Consider the following 16,861-nt stretch of genomic DNA (forward strand, 5'->3'; position numbering starts at 1 on the left):
AAATGTTGCTGATACAGCTTTTCTCCTTTGTAGTAAACCATCAGTAGGATACAGTTCTAATATGTCTTTTTCCTCTTAAGTTGGAGAGAAATTTGTGAAACATATGTTCAGAATCTTAGGGAATCGAAGTCCATGAAATATGTATATAGGAACATTTCCCATCTTGAGTTATAACTTAAGGATATAAAACATTGATAATGTAATGATACCTGTTCTGTAAAGAGACTTGATTCTATTCTTCGTGACGTTTTCTAGTGCATTTCAATGGCAATGATCCAACTGAAATAAATGGGTTTGACAACCAGCAATTTTTGACAAATATATTGCTATACTGGCCTGTTCTTGTGTGGCAAAATTACATTTGTGTGCTCTAGCTCAAATGCAGTTGTTAAGTTTTTCCTATAGAGAGATACTTGCTTTATTAATATAAGTTCTTTAAGTTAGGTCCACAGCATGTTGTATTACCAAGTTATCAGAAACTAGACATGCATGATGGACAATTTTTTTTGCTGGAGAGGGGGAGGGGCTTTGTCAGGTGAAGTATAGGCTGCCTAAAAACATTACCTTGTTTTTGGAACTGCTTGAAGTAGCATTTACAAGATAAAGTTTGCCTTCTGTGTTATGCAGATTAATATGTATACTACCATATCCTTGAGTTCTGTATTACGTTAAAACCAATTGCAGGCACATGTATGACAAAATGCACAGAAATTAATAGTTGAAAAAATGCTGAAAGATGCCTGAAGTATAAAGTGATGCTGTGTGCCTGCAATGGGGAAACCCAGGCATCCCAATATTTAGCAGAATTGGGATGCCTTAAGAGAAGAGGACGCTTCTTGGTTTTTAGATACAAAAGAAGAGAGTATTCCCAGTGATTTGTGGAGCACGCAGAAAATAGGAAATGGACTATGTAAACCTAGATCTTTGAATAGCTAATTGCAGTAGGTAGTTTCAGAGAGCAGTTGATCTGTGGCAGAAGACTTTTTTTGTTGATAGATTGATTATGGAAACACAACAGAAGAACTTCTGTTCATTGTCTGCTAGCTGACATATAAGGTCACTCTTTCCTTGCTCGTACGCCTATATAGAAGCATGAGTCTTCCTTTTCAGTAGGTGCCAGAATGACCTTCGTTAACTAAAACTGCATGTCATGTATTTGTGTGTGTCCACTGGAGTGGAGATGCTCTAGTGGTCATAGACAAGAGAAGAGGCAAGGCTTTCCTCAAGAGCTTTTCTGGTTCTGGATGCTTTGCCTGAATAACTGCTTCAGGTTGAATGTTTTTTCATTGCAGTTCAGTTTCTCATGTTCTGACAACACTCATAAAACTTCTTTTGCATTTGGGCACTCTGTCCAAGTGATCTGTATCTCTGTTGCATGTAAAATAGGCAACTAATGCAGCTTAAATAGTATTTATTGGGTTTTTCAAAACCCTGTAAATTACTTCCGGAGGAAAATAATTAAAGTTCAGAACTACTTTGCTGAGGTGCTGTACATTTAAAATATTTCTCTACATATTCCACAAACTTACTAAAACCTGGAAAAAACCTTAATTCCTTCAGTCAGTTCAAAATGGTTTGTGATGTAAAAATTAACAATAGTTAAGTAACATGACACTTGTACTTATCATATATGTAATAATGTTATTGTTAGGACACATGTAGATTTAAATTGCATGTTGGGTGTTTTGTTTACTTAACTACAGATGTTTATTTTTACTAAAATCAAAAACTTGATGTTTGTAAAACTCCCACATTTCTGACATGGTACTTCTAAAAGGATATATTTTTAAAATTTTGATGTATGCATTACTAAATAAGGGATTTACAAAATACTAAGTGCTTGACCCTTAAAAATATGTGTAGTTGCTGTTGAAAGACATGCACAAGTTACTCAGTGATGTCTGCTATAAGGCTTACTTCTTGTCATATGTAAATAACTTGTATACTGTTGTACCTTTGGCTGAAAATGGTGATTGCTGGTGACTTCAAAGCTACTTTTGTGCTAATGTTGGGGTTTTACTGTCGTGTCATAAATATTTGTGTAGTTTTTTGATTCTCTATGAAATTACTTCCTCAGTGCAAAGAAGTTTCTTAAAAGTTGATTCCTTGGAGTCCGACCCTCTCCCTTATCTGAAGGACTGATGCATAATGAAGTGAGCTGTGGATGAGAAGAGTGCTCTGTCTGTTATCCATCTCAAAGATGCTTCATTTCTGTCAGTTCAGATACAACAATAAGAAAGAGACACCTGTGCACCATGCCTCATCTTGTAGAGCTGTATTGGGTGTTCATATCCAGATGTTGGCAGCAGGGGGGCTGCAGAGGTGGCCTCTGCAAGAAGAGGCTGGGGCTGCCCTGTGCCAGACACAGCTGGTTCCAAACAGCTACGGTGGACCTACTGTAGGACACAGCTGAACGCATCAGGGATGCTGGTGGCCCCTCAGGGAAAACATACTTAAGAAAGGGCAAAAAATGCTGTGCAGCAGTAGTGAGAGGGAGGAGTGAAAAAGTATGAGAGAAACAGCACTGCAGACACCAAGGTCAGTGGAGAAAGAGGAGGGGGAGCAGGTGCTCCAGGTGCCAGAGCAGAGATTCCCCAGCAGCCCATCAAGAGCAGCATGGTGAGTCAGCTTGTCCCCCTGCAGCACATGGAGGACCACGTAGAGCAGATATCCATGCAGCATCCCATGAAGGACCCCACACTACAGCAGGTGGATGTTCCCTGGATGAAGCTGCAGCCAGTGGAGAGCTCACACAGGAGCAGGCCCCTGGTAGGAGCTGTGGCCCATGGAACGGAGCTCACATAGGAGCAGGTTTTCTGGTAGGAACTATGGCTCGTGGAGGACCCATGCTGGAGCAGTCTATTCCTGAAGGACCATACCCTGTGGAAAGGAACCATGCTGGAGCAGTTCATGAGGAACTGCAGCCCATCGGAAGGACCCATGTTGGAGCAGTTCCTGAAGGACTGTATCCCATGGGAGGGACCCCATGCTGGAGCAGGTGAACAGTATGAAGAGGAAGGAGGAGCAGAGAGGAAGTGCTGAGGACAGACTGCAACCCCGTTCCCAATCTCCCTGCATCACTCTGGTAGTGGGGGAGGTAGAAGAGTTGGGAATGAAGGAGTGAAGTTGAGCCAAGGAAGGGTGTGGGGAAGGGTTTTTTAAAATATTTCTCTTTGTTCCTCATCATCCTACTTTATTTTTAATTGGTAATACATTAAATCAGTTTTCCTCAAGTAAAGTCTATTTTGCCCGCGATGGTAGAATTGGTAAGTGATCTCCCCATCTTTATCTCAACCCACGAGCTTTTTCTTTTTCGTCTTAGTCTCCCCTGCTGTCCTGTTTAGGAGGGGGAGTGAGAGAGTGTCTGCAGGGGTGTCTGGCAGCCAAACAAAGTCAAACCCACCTGTACTGGTTTTGGCTGGGATAGAGTTAATTTTTCTTGAGCTCAAGAAAAATTAACTCTATCCCAGCCAAAACCAGGACACCACCACAGTAACTCAGTTCATATCCAGTTTGAAAGGCAGTAGCTATTTGGCCTGTAAGCACAACCAAAGCTCAGGATTAGTCATAGACTGTTCTACCTCATACTCAACAAACCAGGTAGGGATTATGGGAGGAAAGAACTTGAAAACAAGAAGAGATGACTTCTACAAGGAGTTCTGGGGAAGAGAACCTTGTGGAAATGTAATTTCAGTTTGTATGAAGCCAAGCTTTATTTCCTTCTAGTGCTCTGGGAACAACTTGCTTTTCTTACGTGGGACATCAGGGAGTGAAATAGAAGTAATAACGATGACTTTTGGGGATCAGCAAAACAGAGGTCACACTGATGAAAAATGGCTGAGAAGGCTGGCCCTTCTAGCAGGTTCTTCTGGTCAAATCATACTGTAACTGACTGTCTGTGACCCTGTTATGCACAATCCCCATGATTGACTTTTTCCCAGGTGTGAGAAGCAGGTACTACTGTGAGCGTGCAGTAGGGTCCCATGGGAGTGAGTCTTGCGCTGAATGTATGAGAACTCTCAACTTGTTTCCTTTCTCAAGTTGTTTCCCCTTCATTCTGCCTATTTTTCCTGTGCTTAGAGGTCTGTTCCACTCACCTTTGGTGTCATCTGCCTAACCTCTGCTGACTTCTTACCTTTTTCAGATTTTAAGGAGTTTGAGGGACTAGAACTTCATACTTTCTGTGTTGCTCAGCACATTGCACCAATATAACACCTGCCTCTTGTTTTCTTTGTTCTCCTTAAGGCATCTTATTAGTTATCTTGACATTACCTTTGTTAGTGTTTCTTTGCCTCTTAGTTGCTTAGAAAATTAGAGTAACCCACATTTCATGATTCCATCTGGCCCTAATGGAGACAGGATTATTTCATCTCTTTTGTAGCTTTAATAAAACTGAAGAATTTGTATGCCTGTTGAATGGCATAGTAATAGAAGGCTGTTTTGAAGTTGAGCCATTAGACTTGAACATAATCAGCTGAAATAATTGTATTAGTTCTGCCATAGGCTGTATAACCTCAAGTAAACAAATTTCTGTGTCTTGATAGCTGTTGTTTCTGTCCACTGGATCTTATGTTAAGATTAAATTTGGGTCTTCAAGACAGAGACCCCATCCTGTGACATTTATACAATGGTGGAATAAAAGGCTTGAGGTTCATAGTTATTTTCACAATACCTGTAATAAAGAGTGCTGTGACAACTGTTTAAGAACGATTAGTCAACAAATGTCAGCATCTGAAATGCTCATTGAGAAGTAATGCATTGTACTATGTATTAGAGTGTAATCCTGCATGTTGCTGTTGCAGACATAGCTTCTGGATATAAAAAATAGGTCAAACATATTTGTTCATGTGGTAACATGAACAATGTAGATCAGCTGCAAGTACAAACAGGAATTCCTGAGCATCCTTTCTTGATAGACATTAAGGGAACAGATTGTTCTTTCCTCTTTGTGCATTTGCTAGTCATAGTGCTACATTAAAAGTATTGCTATTAACTTCCTTAAGAAGGCTTTACATAGATGTTAGGACCCGGACTGGGAGCCTAGGGAGTTGTAAAGGTTTCATGATCCCCTTGGGTCAAATTAAGGTGAAATGACACCAAACAACTGGTTAAAACGTTTTACTTGTGGTAGAAACATCTTAAACTTAGAAAAGGATAATAAGCAATGTGGTCTCTTATTGATAAATCTGTGGGAAAGGGAAAGGATCCAGATCACCACCCCAGGTTCCAGCATTGTCTCGGGTCTGGTAATCTTGGGTGGTGGTGCACACACAGCAGAGTTTTCTGTTGCCTTTTAAGTTCATCTGATTGGCTGGTTTGCATACTAGACAGGAGAGACAAGTTTTCAATGAACTCATTATCATGAGAGATGAGGAAAGGTGGAGCATGGGTTCTGCGCAGGCATTGAGAGGGTATGGACTGCATTAACCCTTTCATCCAATTGAGAAAATGGTTGCGATCTCCCCCTGCCACTTTTACCTTTTCCCCAGTTACTGCTGGTTTTCACTGACTTCATGCTTCTCGGGCAACCATCCAGCCTTTGTCTCCTTCTGGGGCAGGTGTTCCCCTCTTACCAATCTTCTAGCTCTTCTTGAAGATTGTAGTCACTAGCAAGGCCTGCATTGTTCATACAAAGTATCAAACTTACACAATAGAGCCAGTGGTCCTCCTTAGAAGATCAGTACAGCAGACAGTTTGATGAATGTTTGAGGCATTAACTCCTTCAGTTCCTCACAATAGAAAACTCAAAATATGTGTTGTTTTATTGTGTATTCTTACTATTGTTTATTCTGGTAGCAGGATATGCCTGTCTTGTCTATCTTATGTAATTGGTCATTCCTGGTGAACAGAATTGGTTATTGAATGTTTTTGGTGATCTAGACATATTTGATGAAGAATGTGATAATCTCAAATTTAGTAACTATTTGATTATGAGTGAATAAAAAATTGTTGACATTTCATAATTTTAATATTCTAACTAATTCTTGTTCCAGTGCTTACCAACTTTTCCTGCAGAGGGACAGTATTTTCTTCTCCGTTGGCACTGCAGAAAACCAGATGTGATTAGAGAGAATCTTTTCCTAACATCAGAAGTTGTAGGTTAGGATCCTGTATCAGAGAAGACCGTTTCTACACAAAACACATTCCCATTTGTTTGTGTAGTAGACATCATGTTTCCCTAAATATTATCCCAAGAAACTTAATAGCATCTACTTGAAATTTATTAGCTACCTGTAGTGTATTGAGCTGTTGATCAGTAGGATGCAATGTAATGTATTCAAACATTTTGTCAACTAACAAACATGAAGCTGTTGATCATTTCACTTTGGCAATATGTGTGACAGAATCTGCTATTTATGCTTTGAATCAATATTTTGTATTTCTTTGTTTTGTTTTCAGATTAATCTTGGAAGCAACCAGTATCTTTTCTCAGTTGTTGTGGATCCCAGAGAAATGCCATGCTTCTGTCTGAGGCATGATGTTGATGCTCTTCTCTGGCAGCCCCACTCTGACCAACCAGAGAACATGTGGGAACACATTGCAACTTTTAACGCTTTAGGTAAGAAATTAAGTTCTGTGTCACACTCCTCTGTCTAAGACTTTTTTACCTGAATACTCTTAGTGTGGCTTCTATTGATATTTCACTTAATTACATTTGACTTGAAAGGTACTATAATTCTGTTCATAGCAGCATGGTAGCTTAATTTTAGAAATATTAGAACGTAGGAAAAAAAGTGTTTATGCCTTGGGAGGAAAATAGGCCATTTGAGACCATATACAGGATGCAAGCACAGTATTGCACAGTAAAAAGGAGAGTTTCTTGGATAGGTGAACTTGAGTTAAAGCCTTAAAAGCACAATCACCACCTTAACACTCATACAGAAATCATCAGGGAAACAGCTGCACTGTATATATGCTTATGGTAGGATGTTTTAATAAGTGAGCTTTAGATTTTTCCTATCTCGATGTCCCAGGCGACAAGTCTGAAGAATTGGACATGATTGTTCACTATTTCTTCTGTTGTAAGAGCTAGGAGCATCAAATGATGCTGGTATGTAGTAGGTTGAAAAGAAGCTAAAAGAAATACTTCACATATGCGCATTTAAGCTCTGGAACCCTCTGTCACAAAACTTTATGAACATGGGAAGTTTTCATGAATTTGGAAAAAAAAAAAAATTCAGCGTGACAAGAAAAATCAATCAGGAGCATAAGTGCCAGCTCTGGCTGAAGAGGCCCCTAACTCTTCTGAAATTACAGATTGCCAGAAGAGTAGACAATGTGATTGTGAAGGATTCTTAGTTATTGCTGTATTCTTGCAATCAGAACTAAGAATTTGTTTTTACACACTGAAGCAGAATCCTAAAGCTCAGAAGCAGAAAGTACTTCGAAAAATATGGGTGCAAGAATAAGAAGTGCTATATCAGATTAAATAGGATGGTCCACGTAGCCCAGTATTATACCTTTCAAGTAAGAAACAGATAGATTGGTTTTCATGAAAATTAATCTGGTCCAGAATTTACTTCTGCTGTCTGCTATATTCTTCTTGTTCTCTAAGTGTTCTCTAGACCTATTCCTTCAATAATGTCATGAATGTGACAATTTATTCCCTCCCTCCCCAAAACACATTTGTTTGACCACACCACTCTCAGTCTGGGTCCAAAATGAAAGGAAAGATATTAGGTGTTTTATAGAGCTCACGTAGGTTATCACCAACAGGGCTGCATCAAGAGGAGTGTGGCCAGCAGGTCGAGGGATCTCCCTCTAATCCACTCTTGTGAGACCCCACCTGCAGTACTGTGTTCAGCTCTGGGGCCCCCAGTGTAGGAAAGACATGGACCTGCTCGAGCGGATCCAGAGAAGGCCACAAAGATGATCAGGGGGCTGGAGCACCTCCCCTACGAGGACTGGCTGAGAGAGTTGGGGTTGTTCAGCCTGGAGAAGAGAAGGCTCTGGGGAGACCTTATAGCGGCCTTCCAGTACTTAAAGGGGGCCTCCAGGAAAGATGGGGAGGAACACTTTAACAGGGAGTGTAGGGATAGGACGAGGGGTAATGGTTTTAAACTGAAAGAGGGTAGATTCAGATTAGATACAAGGAAGAAATTCTTTACCGTGAGGGTGGTGAGACACTGGAGCAGGTCACTCAGAGAAGCTGTGGCTGCTCCCTCCCTGGCAGTGTTCAAGGCCAGGTTGGACGGGGCTTTGAGCAACCTGGTCTAGTGGAAGGTGTCCCTGCCCATGGCAGGGGGGGTGGAACTGGCCGAGCTTTAAGGTCCCTTCCAACTCAAACCATTCTGTGGTTCTATGATAACACAGAATTAGTTTTGTTCTGAGTTTTTGCAATTTATTTAGTTTTGTAATGTGAATGATTTTTTTTTTAATAGCCTGTTGTTTTAACTTAATCAAATTAAGCTGTAAGCAGCTTAACAGATCCTCTAACAAAAGGGATTAATTTTACAATTTGTTCTTTGTTTACTCATTTCAAATTTCATTATGCTGGGAAAAAAGTGGATCATAAGGATTAAGATGTTTTTTCAAATTGTTATTTGTTTCTTTGCTGGCTTTGTAGTACTGTTTTAAGTATGTGTTTCTATTGTTTTGAAAATAACAAGAAGGAAATTACGGTATCTGTGACCTTTTTGTACCTAAGGTGATAAAACCCAACATTGTTGTTCTTTCTCCTTATTGTACTATTATTTTACAGTACTATATTGAAGTTTATACTTCTGTACTAATCTATTCACCTTTTATATGCCAGAGGTGATAGAAGTCATCAGCTAGTTTATCTACAATCAAATTTAAAAGTACTTCTGAAGAGCTAGTAGTAAAAATTAGTATTTCTAGCTTAAAAGGCTAGTTTTCCAAAACCTACAGTATTCATTATATTGATCAAAGCAATGGTAATAGCCCTATTTCCTTCTTCCTCTGCTTGAACATTTGGAATTAGTTTTTAACAAGCTATACAAAGATGATTGAAAAATTAGTATTTTTCAGTTCAAGTCTTGGACTGAAAGCTAGGGAAGGAACTGAAGGGAAACTGAAGGGACCAAGTTTAAGGAACTGAAGGGAAACTGAAGGGACCAAGTTTTTCGTTCTGTATATCCATTCTAACAACTTTCTATTGAAAAAAAGCAATTGGTCTTGAATAGACCTTTGGCTGCTAAGGTCTAATGATTTGCTTCTGGTTGAAGGAGCATTTGTGTGATCTTGCCCATTCTTACCACAGTTCGTTGAAGAAGCCCATATCTTTCACTGACTGCTTATTTGTCTTGCTATATAAATCCCCTGCTCCTAACAGTGTCGAAAATAGAGGACAGTGACTTTTTTTAGATTCGTTTTTTAAAAAACTAGCCTATGATTTTCTTTCTGGGAAATCCCATTTAAATACAAGTCCCCTGGTTCAAAAGCTTCTTTCACCTGCAAACCTATACTTAAATCCTCCTTTTATTGTTAGTGTCAGTGTTTAAATATATTAATTAAATTAATGAAGTTACACTTGGAAAGTTTTTCTGGCTGTCCTAATATTTCCCAGTACAGCAATCATGTAAATTGGTAGTCTAGCTATTTACTAATTGTTTTGTGGTGAAAACTGTCAAGCTGGATTTGAATAGAGAACATGTTTTGAGGACAGTAGCAAGCATTTGTAAATTTAGAAGTTTTATGGTTAACATTTAAAAAAACCTCAAAACAACCAAAACACCCTCAAGGCATGCAAATGGAGTATTGAAGTATGATGGTACTGTGGTGGGTTAGCCTGGTGGATGGCTTAGCACCCCACAGCTGCTTGCTCTCTTCCAGTTCCACTTCCTACATCCAGTGGGACAGGGGAGGGAACAGGAAAAGCAAAACCAAGAAAGCTTATGGGTTGAGCTTGTTGGTCAGTTGGGGTCAGCTGCCCTGGTTGTGTCCCCTCCCAACTGCTTGTGTATCCCCAACCTACTGGGGCCGAGCAGAGTTGGAAAAATAGCAAGTGTGACAATGTGCAAACACTGCTCAGCAATAGCCAAAAAATCGCATGGTTATCAACACTGTTTTAGTCACAAATCAAAACACAGCACCTTATGGTCTGCTCTGCAGAAAATTAACTCCATCCCAGCCAGCCCCGGTACAAGTAGTCTGACCTCTACCCTATGAGGGTTTGACCTCTCCCTAAGAGGGAGAGCCAAAAAAAGTAAACTCTAGCATGCTTGGTGTCTTTCAGTGATTATCACTGCCATGCATTGTTCAATGGAAGTGAAGCACGTAACTTTTCAGAAGGATGGTAGATCACTTTGCAAAGATTGTGTCTCAGGTTTCTTTATAAAAGTGTGAAAAAAAATCAGTCTGAAATAAATCTGTTTACTAATTGAGTTCTGTAATGGGAGAGGAAAAGGAAGCCTTTCCCTTCTGAGTGAATATTAACAAAGATTACAGTGTGTTGAAAAGTAACTAATTTTTTTTCAGTCAGTTCTAAATAGAAGATATGTTTTAAGTGTTTATTCAAGATTAGATAGGCTCAGAAATCTTAAATTATAAACATAATTACAGAGTGGGAGTTGAGGGGAGAGAAAAGGGTTATTCTACTTAGACTACTAATGCTGGCCCAAGATGTGTATCTGTGCCTTATGATCCTGCTGAGGAAATGGAAGACCTTTTGAGGCAGAGAGGTGCTAGATGTGGGTACATGTGCATCAAAAACACCAGTTAGGAAGAATGTATATTGGTATTAAATTGGTTGATGCCTACTTCCAAAAACTATTGGCTTATTTTATAACAACATATATTTCTTTCTTTCCTTTTTTGTTACTAATTGCATATTATTTTTTAAGCTAAGCTTGATTTTGTTTTAGCCAGTTAAAGTGCTGTTGAAACTGATATATTACTTATCCCTTCTACTTCTTTTCGGGCTACACAGGTTATGTCCAAGCATCAAAGCAAGACAAGAAGTTCATGGCTTGTGCTCCAGATTACTCCTACGCTGCTCTTTGTGAGTGCTTGCGACGAGTTTTCATCTATCGTCAGCCGACTCCTCTGTCCACGGTTCTCTACAACAGGAAGGAAGGAAGACAAGTAGGACAGGTTGCTAAGCAGCTAGTAGCAACCCTGGAAGCCAATGATCCTATCTTAGGCTTTCAAGCTACAAGTGAGAGATTATTTGTTCTCACAACAAAAACGTTGTTTTTAATAAAGGTGAACTCTGGAAATTAATTATTTAGTATATTCTGCTGTAGTTTGTGTTAACAATTTGTTAACTGGCTGGGTAAATGATCTGAGAAGTTCAGTACAATTTGCTGAAGTTTAAAAAGGAGATATTTTATAGGGGAATTAAAATTTTTCATTAAAATTTGTCTGTAGCATAGTGAGAAAGTTTTTCAACTTTGCTGTCGCTGAAGTAAGCTTTTTCAGAGCTGTGGGAAAAATCTCTTCTGCACTAACAGCTTTCTCAAAGAAATTGTCAGAGGCCTGCTATTGCGTAGGTGAATGTTTTTTCCAAATGACTGTGTTTGCCATACTTCTGAGTTTTGAGAATTCACTTCTGGTTTTAAATGCCACTGTTTATGAAACAAATAGTCAGATAAAGAAAATAAAGCCTTGAGTTACAAGCATATGATGTGCAAAGTAGTATGTATCATAAAGAAAAAAAAATCCCAAATTCAAATACTATTGGCCAAAGAAATTATTTAATATTTCAATATTAAGCAGTATTGAGTGAAATGTGAATGACATGAATGCAGTATTATGTTTCTTATACAGGTAATTAATTCAAGTGGAATAATTTCCTCGTATATGTGGATTTTAGATTACTGATTTGGGACTCGGTCATGCTTGCAGTGAAATTTGTTCACATTCTAAGAGACACTAGATAGCTTTTAGTAGCTTTTTCCTGAAGCAAAGCAAGGGTAAATGTATACCTGGTGGCTGCATATTGAATGGTATTAGTCAAGGTCAGGTTATACTCTCGGTTGTGTCATTTTCAATTGACATTGTGCTTCATGTCAAGTGACTAATTTACAATTAGAAAATGGCTAACAGGAAAAGCACCTGTATTGTACCCTGAGATGAGAAACTCAGAAGTGCTGCTTCTGCCTCAGATACCACTGTAAATACTGTGTTACCAGTTAAGCATTCTGTCTGTGATGCACAAGTCCAAAGGTGGTATATTTGCAATGTAAGAGTACAGAGGCCATGAGCATGCTTGAGTTTAACAAACTGGAATGGTTAATTGTATTGAATAGTTGTATCTGAAGATTTTTGTTTCTTATTTTAAATTGACATTGTCAATACAGTTAAACCAAAAAAGGGTCAGTTGTGAGAGCTCCACCCTAGGTGTTTTTTTTTTTTTTCATAGCTTGCTTACAGCTCCACAGCAAAGAATGCCTAATATATTGTGTACTGGCAGGAAAGCTGCTGTGATCTGTGGTACCAAAGTACTGAGACACACAAATACAACAAGTGGCCTAGCAGTTTGCATCTCTTCCAATATTATTTCAGACCTCTGTAAGAATCTCTTGAGAGAAAAATAAGTGTTCCTTTTTTATGGACTAGTAGTTTCTGAGTTGTGATTGTTTTGACTCTCCTATAAGTTCTGCAGACTAGTATCGGTGAAATGATGAAGTAATATAGTGAGAATTTAAGAGGGAAACAAGCAGTTGTGGCTTGCAAAAAAACCCTCCAAATGCAGGAGCTTTTCAAGGAAGCTGATTTTCCTCCTCCTTACAGCAGTTACTGTGTTGTATATCCAATACTGAAAAGTTTTTCTGTACTCCTACCTGAGTTAAAACACAATTTGCAAACCTTCCCTTCTCATTCTGTTTTTTTAAATCTGTCTTGAAAATGCTTTTTAAGAAGGCTCAGTGAATGTATTACTGTTTCATTACTGGTTTGCATCTAAATTTTCATTGTTGGGCAATAACGTCAAACAAGGTGGTAGAATTCAGGCAGAGGTGATTAGAAAAGATTTTATGTAGTTGATTACTTTGCAGCATAAAGTAAGTGCTTTGAGATTTATATGAATATTACTTAGTAACCTGAGATTTAATCATTGGGAACACAGAGTTAAGAACACATTGTGAAATTTGGGAAATGGAGTAATGAAGGAGGAGTGAAGGATTCATAGCTAACATGCTTTTGTCATCTCAGGTCTATTGCAGGAAGCTTCAATATAAATGAGAATTTCAGCTGTTCTTGTCAAATTCTCCTTACTGTGGGATAGATATCTGGAAGCATAATTTTGCTGTCTCCTACAACAGAGAAGGAAAGGTCAAGTGAAATGGTTACCTCTTCAGGAGCTGTATTACAATATGTAATGACTAAACCTCACATTCTGCCCAAATGTGTGTCTGTTTCAAGGGAGTTCTTGTTTGGTCCTGGGAACAACTGAACACAGGGAAGAGGTTCATTCCTTTTTCCATATTACTTATCTATTTGCAATCATGGTGTTCTCAGAAAGGATATGTCAGATAGTCTCTCTTATTTTGCTTTCTATGAGGGTTAAGGACATTGTATTATTTAAATGATTTGTTGCCTTGAGGAACCCTCTGTGCTGTTGCAGAGTAAGCTACTATAATTAAATGGCTGCAAACCACAGGGAGGCACTTCCTATCAGCATTTCCATTTTTGTGTCCACTTAATTTTAAGGCTTCTTTGTTCAGCATATTAATGTAGGCTTATACAAAGTATAGAAGGTGGATATTCAAAAGAGGTGGGTTTCTGAGAACCATACTTCAATTTTTCTTGGATTTTATTTCTTGAAATCTTACATTTTAAGAAACAGTACTTCCTGAGAGGTCCCAATCACAATATGTTTACAGAATTTCTGAGAAAATACTTGGCTATTGCAGACTTGCATTATTTATTCCTAATATTCTTTTTCAGTGTTTTCCTTGGCTGCATATTTGGAATGTATCTTCTACAAGTTTAAATAAATGGAAGGAATGTTAAATTTATTAATAAAGGGGGTTTTTAATTATTTTAAAGTATTTCTGTTAATTTCAAATGTGCATCCTTCCTATGCTACTGAAACAAAATAGAAATAAGAAATTCCTTAAAATAAGACTTGTTATGTTAAGGAGCTATCTATTAGGGCAAAGTTCTGATGGGTGTCTGCACTGCAAGGTCTCATCTGTTGCCAGGATGTGCACTGTTGCACTCCTTGTTCATTTCTGTGAAAACCCCTGCACAGGGGGTACATCCACATTTATGGAGGTAGTTACTGGGGAGGGTTGATAAGTATTCAGGTATATATTCCTGTGTTAAGTACACATTGCATCCTCTTATCCTGTGTCTTTTTTGTGTACAAGACCCAAATGATCTGGATAAACCCTTCTAGATCAAAGGAGAGAGATCTGCACTGCTTTCCTCTACCTCAACACAGGGGTGCTTTTTTCAGGAGGGTGAAGGAAAAGAGGAAGGATTTGGTCTGTACTTATGTCCTGTGTGAAAAAGTGGCTCTTCATTAATGAAACATCAGACCCCATGAGAGTAACAAATAAGGTTGAAGCTTATATTTTATTTGTTTGCTGTTCTTTGTTTCAATAATGGACATTATTACCACTATAATGTTTGAAATTCCTTGCCTTCTGTCAATTTATATTTTCTGTTCTCATTATGCAGATTAGATGAACTTGAAGCCTGCAGTCAATCACACATTAGTGTGTAATAAGAATTTTTAGTTTGTTTTAAAATTTTGTACTGCCAGTCCTATGTGCCATTTGTAACAGCGTTCTGGAGGTCTGGTGAGATTTGTTTCCCCTCCTCCCCATGCAGTGCATTTGCATTTGTGCTATGAATAAAGATCAGCAAGGTCAAAAGACAACTTAGCTGCAGTCTTTGAGGTAGGAGAACCAAGTATCAGCGAAGCGTTTAGGTCAAGACTATTGCAGTAATTTCAGACTCAAGGTTTAGTACTACTTTGCTTGGAGAAGTAATTGCTGGAGTTTTTTTTCCTTTAAAAAAGGTTTAAGCTACTTCTGAAAAAACCTGCTTTCTTTTAACAAAAATGTTTACCCTTGTGTGGTAGCTGGATAGCTATTAAAATACTATGATAGATATAATTAACAAGTTTAGACTTGGAAATTACCTATCATAATCTTTACTGATCTGATGCTCTAGGCAAAATATCCTTTATAAAATATTCCAATGTAATATTGCACTCTAATTAAATTGGCACTTGCAAGGAAGGAATTGTCAAGAACAACACAAGAAACTCAAAAAATAAATAATTTTAGAGTGTTGCTTTTATTATGCTATGATGAGTATACATTATCCACTAGTTTTTCTTAATGTATTAGTTGCATTCTGAATGTGCAAGGGTTGTGTGTGTTTATACATTTGTATTTTCATCTACATCTATATATGCACACACATGTATGTATTCATACTGCCTTAAAGTACTGGGGAAGGTGGGGTGGATTCCAGAGGGGAATCTTCTAACGTTACTGACAGCAAAACATAGATTCTTCATTAACCTCTTCATGAGTCTGTTGTGAAGCCAGGAGTCTGACCTTAAGTATAAATATTTTGTTGTACGCTAAAACATGGATTTATACTTGGGAGTAAGTTCTTGAATGTGAAGAAATCCTGATTGTTAATTCAAAAGGCCCCTTGGAAACTGTATTTTGGTTTTGGTTTATCTTTATTGCTGCTTAAGTTTTCCCATCCGTGTTGTTGTCCCACATCAAAATGCAAACACCTGTAAGTCTGGCATAAATGTGTTGTAATGTCATGATAACTGCTTTCTGTGAAAACATCAGTTATGAATCCTGGAGTTCTTCCTCTGCTGGGGATTAAATATATGATACCTCAGTATTGCATTATACCCAAACTTAAACAGCTCAGAGGCCAAGTATTGAGCAGATGCCTCAAGTTGGAAGAAATGATGCAGGAGTAATAAGCATTTATTTTTATCAAAACAAGTGAGGTTTATAGTGGGAAAAGAAATAAGATCTGCCGAATACTAATTCGGTCACTTTATCACTGAAATTGCTGCTGATTGGCCTTTAATGATTTTCTCTTTGAGGCTGTTCATTCCGTGTGTCGTCTCTAATAAATATAGAGTATCTTATGTTAATTTAAGGTTTAACAATTTACTGGAGTTTCCTGAATAACTGAATTAGACTTGCGCATGGAGTATCCAAAATATGGGCATGAGGTACAAGATGGATACGTCTAGTCATAAAGAGACCAGGAACACTGGCTCTTGATTTGATCAAGAGCTGATGACCATCTAAACAGAAAAAAAACCCTGATGCTGTGCAGATATTTTTGTGAGTTGCAATGTCAGATTCTAAAAGGAGTGAAAACATGGGAACTGGTGCAGAATAAGCTTGCTTAGGCAAGATAAAATATACATGGATTACCTTTTAAAATCAAGCAATATGTGCAATGCTCCATTCAAAGCAGTTGGATCGATCAGAAAGAGAACATGTGTGTGATCAATAATTCCCATTTCCATTTTATATACATTTGCAAGGGTAAGTCGTCATCAAAACTGCCTGGTTGCTGGTGTGATCGACATTACTCCTTTTGTGCTGTTTCTTGCCTGATGTAGCTCCAGGTGCTCACTGCTGTCTGAAAAATTCACAAGTATAATAGCTAACAAGATATTTAAATAAAGTATTGGCTGCTGTTAGCAGTGTGGTTCTGAACCTCTTTGGATCCAATGTGACATATGATAAAATCTGCCTTTTCACATGAAACAAAACCCTAAAACTCAGGCTGCTTTATTGTTGTTTCACTGTTTTTTTTCTGGGAAGGACATCAATAACCTTTTTCTCTCTGTTCTCAGAAATCTTTGTCTTGCACTTTAAAAAAACAGATGCAATATCCTCAAAGTTTGAACCTGGTGTGTCTTAATGCCATGAGGACATCACTATATCTGTCACTC

At 38.3% G+C, this 16,861-nt stretch overlaps 1 protein-coding gene across 7 annotated transcripts in view; it reads left to right on the forward strand.

Annotated features, from left to right (window-relative positions):
- NUDCD1 (NudC domain containing 1) overlaps window positions 1–16,606 on the forward strand; it is a 62,785-nt gene extending 46,179 nt beyond the window's left edge. For all 7 annotated transcript variants that reach the window (XM_074809519.1, XM_074809976.1, XM_074809679.1 and 4 more), the window contains 2 exons: window positions 6,400–6,559; window positions 10,892–16,606. In XM_074809519.1, the coding sequence (XP_074665620.1) occupies window positions 6,400–6,559; window positions 10,892–11,184 (453 nt within the window). In that variant the 3' untranslated portion in view covers window positions 11,185–16,606. The remainder of the gene's footprint in view (window positions 1–6,399; window positions 6,560–10,891) is intronic.
- Window positions 16,607–16,861: the final 255 nt, after the last annotated feature.

Source organism: Strix aluco, chromosome 1 (assembly GCF_031877795.1).
Source record: "Strix aluco isolate bStrAlu1 chromosome 1, bStrAlu1.hap1, whole genome shotgun sequence".
NCBI classification, from domain to species: Eukaryota; Metazoa; Chordata; class Aves; order Strigiformes; family Strigidae; genus Strix; species Strix aluco.